Below are 6,031 nucleotides of genomic sequence, written 5' to 3'. Positions count from 1 at the left end.
GCCGAGCCAGCCCGACCGGGCGTTGCGCCTGGCCTACGAGGCCCCCGGCTCCCGCCCGCAGCCCGTCCCTCCCCGCCCCCGGCCCGGTGATGTCATCCGCCGGCCCAGCGCGCAGCCGCGGGGGGCTGCACCCCTGGGACCCCGGCCCTCCGCGCAGCGGCGCTCGGGGAAACTGAGGCCCCCCCCCAGGCTCGGGTTCTGGCCTGCAGCCAGCAGCCAGGGAAGGGACATCGAACCCGGGACCCCTGGGCCGCCTCGCACCCGCCGTCCCGGCTCCTAGAAGCTCAGGGCTGGGAAGGTTTAGAAATCGCCTCTCTTCTGGAACAGTGTGGAAAACTGAAGCCAGGGGAGAGCCAGGGCGCGGCCGTAGGAGAGAGAGCCCGACAGTCGAGCGCACCCCTGCCCTGCCCCCGCCATCTCCTAGCGGGGAAACTGAGGCCCGGTGAGGGGAAGGAGCTGGCGCGTGACCTTGGGCGCGGGCGGGGGTCAGACCACATTCCTGGGAGCTTGACCAGCCCCAGTTTACCCCAGGACCTGCGGCCCCAGCCCTCCGCCCCGGCCTCCAGGGTTTATTTTTCACACTAGAAAAGATGATGTCTCTGTCACCCCAGGACCCAGCTCCGAACCCCCTTTCTGACTCCCCTCCGCCCCTTCACAGGAATGACTGCCCAGACACAAAGGAGGGGCAGGTGGAGGGGTGGCGAGAGCAGATCGATAATCAGAAATGAGATCAGAGCGTGGCACTGACCGAGAAGGGGGAGGGAAAGGCAGTGGGAGGGACGGGGAAAGCAGTGGGGGAGGGGAGAGGAAGCCGAGCGGGGAGAGAGGGCGCTTAGGTGTAGGGACCGCAGGGTCAGAGAGAATGGGGCGGGAGGAGACGAGGGAGGGGAGCGCTCGCTGCTGTGACTGTGATTTGCTCGTGAAGGGGTATTCTGGATGGCTGGACCACTGGATCTGGGTAGACGGCTGTCCGGCGCAAGCCGTCCTGTCTGCGCCCAGTCCTGGGGTTCTCCTTGTCAGAACCCGGCCCCCCCCAGCCCAACCTGCATTCCTTGGGACGCACCGTGTGAGGATGGGTGGCGCATGGACATTGTACTCAGTTGTGACATGTCCCTGTGAGGGGGAGTAGGTCGGATGTGTGTCGACTGTGGCCGGGTGTTTAAGCACAGATTGTATGTTGAGGTCGCTGTCCGCGCTGGGTGAGGGGCGTGAGAAGCAAGCGACATCCACCAGGCACCCTCGGGGTCCAGCCAGCCCTGTCACAGTCACCAGCCTGTGTGTCCTTCTGTCTCTAGTGGAGAATGACCAGCATGGAGTCCTAGGACGAGCGCCCACGTTGTGGCTCAGGTGAGTGGCTGGTCGGGCCCCAGCTCATGGGCAGTTGTCCAGTTCCTCACAAAGCATCACCTGCCTCCTGAGTGGTTATGGCTCCAGAGCCTCATCAGTACCAGGCCCACAGGAGGCACCTACTGATAGCCGCCCTTAAAACAAGCCAGATTGCTGCTCATTTCTCAAAACAGCTACAATGTCCCCTCCTCCAGGAAGCACACCTGGCTTTTCTCACTCAATGCCCAGGCTCCACCTCTGGCCACTCAGTCCTAGATCCCTTCTCTGACCACCCCCGACCCCTGGACTGGAGGACAGGGTCCAGTCTCCTCCCCGTGGTGTGTGTGGGTGTGTAGGTGGGATGCTAGCAGCTGCCAGTTGCTAAGGATTTATTGTGGTGGGGGCTAGGGGGCAGGCAGCTAGACTGGCCTGGTTAGACTGCTCCTCTGAGGAGAGAGAAGAGCTCTTGATTGGCAGAAACCGAAGCTGTGTAGGGCCACAGGCCCTGTGGACAGAGGAAGTGGGTGTCCGCCAGCAGCTGGCGACGACTGGTGTCGCTTTCCCCGCCTGGCCTGGCCTGGCCTGGTGTGACCGACCAAGAACAGAAACTGGGGCATTAGAAGGAACCTTGCTCTGCACTCCATGTGGGGCCCCAGGGTCACAGCCCCCAGGGACTGAGAAAGGACAGTGGCCTAGAAGGACCACAGACAATTCACAGAAGGTGAAGGAGAATCACCCAGCTCCTCCTGGGCCTCTCTGAGCCCCTCCAGCCAAAGCTTCACCGAGGGGCCCACGCCTTTGGCAGTTAGGGCATGGTATTTGTGGCCATAGTGGTGGCCCGCTTGGAGTGGCGTATGCCCATGGTGAAGGCTGGGGCCCTGGCCTTGTGCACAGTCACCTGCTCAGGGCAGTGGGTGCCAGGGCCCGGAGTGGCATCAGGCAGGCGTGGGGCTCGGGGCCGGCCCAGCATGGTGAAGGCTGGCTGGCGGAGCCTATAGGCATTAGGGTCAGGGCTATTGTACTGGCCAGGGCCTGGCATCTCCGCAGGGTCCTGCGGGGGACGGATGGGGGGCGTGCGGCCCAGGACCGTGAAGCTGGGGCTGCTGGGCTTGATGAAGATCTGCATACCCCAAAGGGAGGGCAGGACGTAGGCATTGGGGGCAGGAACAGAGGTGTCCAGGGGCTGTGGGCGGAGGCGGGGACCCAGCGTGAAGGCCGGGGGCGTCCGCTGGCGCACGGGGGGCACTTTCTCTGGGCTGTAGGCCCCTGGCCCTGGTGTCACTTCTAGGCCTGTGGAGGACACAAGGTGGGCACTGAGACTCTCTCACATCCACTCTCCCCACCTCCAGACACAGAGTCCATTCCCTTTCAGGCCCCAGCCTTGGTGAGATCCAAGCCCCTCCTCCCTCTCCACTCCCTTCCCCACACCCTCCCTCCAGCAGAACCCCGCCCCCCTCAGGTCTCCCTACCTGAGTCCATTCACCTCCAAACATGACCACAGACAGGTGTGGTGATCCTCACCTTAGTCTACATCCACCACCAGGCTGGAATCTCACAGAAACAGACATGGCTAATCTTCAACTCTTCACAGGCTGCTTAAGGCTTGTTGGTTTTGAATGGTTGTAAGGAGATGGATGGGGGGGGGGAAGTGAGAGAGGAGTGGAGGATAAATGGATAGAGTCCATAGAAAGACGGTTGGTTGAGGGGTGGATGGATAAGTGGAAGGTTGGGTGGAGATGGATGGAGGAGAGAAGACAGAGCCCATGAATGGAGAGAGATTCTCAGTTGATGAATAAAAGCAAAATGAGGTGGGTGGATAAACGGATGGGTAGATAAATGAATAGATAGATGAAAAAATTAATGGATAGACCAAAGGATGTTTGAGTGGGTGACTGGTTGACCAAGAAGTGAAGGATGAATGAACTGAGCCAATGGATATATGGGTGGATAAGTGGGTGACTGAAAAAGGAGCGAGGGATGCATGTACCAAGCCAATGAGTGAAGGAACAGTGGAGGCATGAAAGATGGATGAACTGAGCCCATGCATAGAGATGAGGATGGTAGGAAAGAGGAATAGAGAAAGGACAGATGCATGGATAAATGATGGACGGGTGAACGAGTAGGTGGAGAGATTAAAGACTAGGCCAGTGGCTCAGTAGGTAGATGGAATGTTAGTCAAGTGGATAGGTGGCCGAGAGAGGAATGAAGGATGAATGGATTGAGTGCAGGGATAGAGTTGATTGGTGGATGGGTGGATGGATGGATGGATGGAGGAATGGAGGGAGGGAAGGAGGATGGATGATGGAGGGAGGGAGGGAGGATGGATGGAGGGATGGGGAGATGGAGGGAGGGAAGGATGGATGGATGCATGCACGCATGGAGGAAGGGAGGGACGATAGATGATGGATGGAGGGATAAATGCATGGAAGGATGAAGGGATGTGGTAAAGATTAATTGATAAGCCAATGGGCCAATGGCTCATGGAAGGTGAGTAAGAAGAATGGATGAAAGGATTACTAAATGGATCAATGAGGGGACAAGTAAATGAGTTGTAAATTGACAGATGGAAGTGTGAGTACGCGAGAAAATGGAACCAGATATCCAAATCCGGTGCTGGAGGGTTAGGGTTAGGGTTAGGGTTAGGGATGGAGCAGCTCGGAGCCTATGACAAGACCCTCTCTGAGCCCTAGCACCCTGACACTGAGAACAGCCAAAGCTGAATTAACCCTCTCAAGCTCAATGCCCCTTTTCTGTGCCCTTGGACTTGACCCTACAGACCCAGTGATTCTCAGGGCTTGGAGATGAACACAGGAGTCCAGGAAGACACTCACCCCGAGACTTGCCCCGGCCCTGCATGGAGTAGGCAGGGGTGCAGCTTCGACCAAAGCGTGTGACTTTGGGGTCCAGGAAGTAGACTGGCCCAGGGCTGGCATCATCAGGGAATGCTGGAGAGAGGAGCCAGGACCTGAGGCCACTGTGGGGCTGGCTGAATGCCCAGCACCAGCCCTTGGTGTCCACAGCACTCCAGCCCCTCCTGAAGACCGAGAGTTCAGAGCAACTGAGGCCTCTGGCCTGTCTGTGCTTCATCTGAGCGGTTCCTCAGGGCAGCAGTGCTCTGGGGAAGGTTGTAGCTGCTCACCCCCCACAGACCCACACACAGTGTATGGGCTGAGCCCCAGCTCTGCATTATCAAGCTTGTGCATAAACACAGTGACTGGCCAGTGTGCAGGCCACCAACGAAGGTCTCGGGTGGTGCATCAGGGCCAGGCCTCAGGACCCTGTGTTCAAATCCCTCAGGCCCCTCAAGGGGCCGTGTCGTCGGTCAAGCCTCACCTCCTGGTTCGGAAGATCAGAGAATGAGAGCAGAGAGAAAGGGAAGGGCTGGACGCAGCACCTAGTTGTTCCTATGGATGCTTAGACACCACATCGGGGAGTATGTGGTGGGAATTAACTGTTCACAGTCAGGAGGGCAGATATATGTCTACAAACACACTGGGACAGAGACTGAGACAGACTAGGAGGTCAGGGTCCACACTGGAGGGTTTGCTGGGCTAAGGGGGACTTCCTGGAGGTGGAGGCACAGACTCCAGGCTTTGCAGGCTGAATAGGAGTTCAGGGAGCCCAAGGGAGAAGAGAGCAGAATAGTGCAAGTGGACATGAGGCCTCGAGGCAGCAAGAGCAAAGATGGGATGGCCCCAGCCCACCACATGCCCCCATCACAAATCTGGGGCCTCCCAGGGTAAAGTGGCTGGAAGATTTTGGACTATTGGGATGACCAGTGCACTGTCCACGTGGCTGGCCCTCTCCCACAGCATCACCCACCCACCTGCAGGGCAAAGTCATCCAGGCAGCACATGCGGAGCCCCCCACCCCACTCACCCCCCACCTTCCCCGCCCTGCTCATACCCCCAGCAACCTGCTGGAACAGTCATCCAGGCTGCCCACACCCAGCTCCCCTCCTCCAGCACCACCCTGGCCAGCTGAGGCCCATGCCTGCTGCCAACCCTGGACACCTGCTCTGCAGAGGGGAGGCCCTCTCTCCCATGCCTTACCCTCTCTAGGTCTCTGGAGCACGGAGTAGGCAGTGTTGACCACTCTGGTGCTGTCTTGCTGGACGCAGCTGATGGTGGATGGAAGAGAAGTGCCTACAACAATGGGTCACAGGTGGGTTGAGGGCACCCAGAGGTGGGGGACACCAGGAGGCCAGCTCCATGTCCCCATCTGCTCCCATCTGTCCTGGCTGTGGTGGGGGAATGAGGAAGCCTGAATATAGCCGCAGAAGCCAGAGTGAATGACACTGGCATTATGACCCAACAGGAATCACAGATGGGACTGGGGTCACACCTTCCTGGGGGCCTGAAGGGATGGGCAGGGGTTACATCACCCTAGGGGAGCTAGAGTGGTGGGGATCAGTGCCTCTGTGAGGCTGGAGTGGAGAACAGGTTATGCCTTCTTGTGAGGTAAGAATGAAGGGTCAGCGCCTCTCTGTGTGGTTAGGGCAGAGGATCAACACCTCTAGAGGGGTTAGGGTGGGGGTCAGCACTTCCCTGTGGGGTTAGGGTGGGGGTCAGTGTGTCTCTGTGGATTTAGGATGGGGGATCAGCGCCTCCCTGTGGGGTTAGGGTGGGGTCAAAGTGTCTCTGGGGTTGGGGGGTTCAGCACTTCCCTGTGTGGTTAGGGTGGGGGGGTCAGTGTGTCTCAGTGG

General features: G+C 58.9%; 1 protein-coding gene across 1 annotated transcript in view; it reads right to left on the bottom strand.

Annotated features, from left to right (window-relative positions):
- Nucleotides 1-2,131: 2,131 nt before the first annotated feature.
- Nucleotides 2,132-6,031, bottom strand: part of ODF3L2 (outer dense fiber of sperm tails 3-like 2) — a 17,616-nt gene continuing 13,716 nt past the window's right edge. Inside the window, exons 2-4 of the mRNA XM_006898028.1 lie at nucleotides 5,379-5,471; nucleotides 4,158-4,271; nucleotides 2,132-2,616 (exon numbers count right to left, since the gene is read on the bottom strand). Coding sequence (XP_006898090.1) covers nucleotides 2,132-2,616; nucleotides 4,158-4,271; nucleotides 5,379-5,471 — 692 coding nt within the window. The remainder of the gene's footprint in view (nucleotides 2,617-4,157; nucleotides 4,272-5,378; nucleotides 5,472-6,031) is intronic.

Source organism: Elephantulus edwardii, unplaced genomic scaffold (genome assembly GCF_000299155.1).
Source record: "Elephantulus edwardii isolate Elephantulus edwardi_28Jun2011 unplaced genomic scaffold, EleEdw1.0 scaffold00217, whole genome shotgun sequence".
NCBI classification, from domain to species: Eukaryota; Metazoa; Chordata; class Mammalia; order Macroscelidea; family Macroscelididae; genus Elephantulus; species Elephantulus edwardii.
This window is presented reverse-complemented; position numbering and strand designations above follow the sequence as displayed.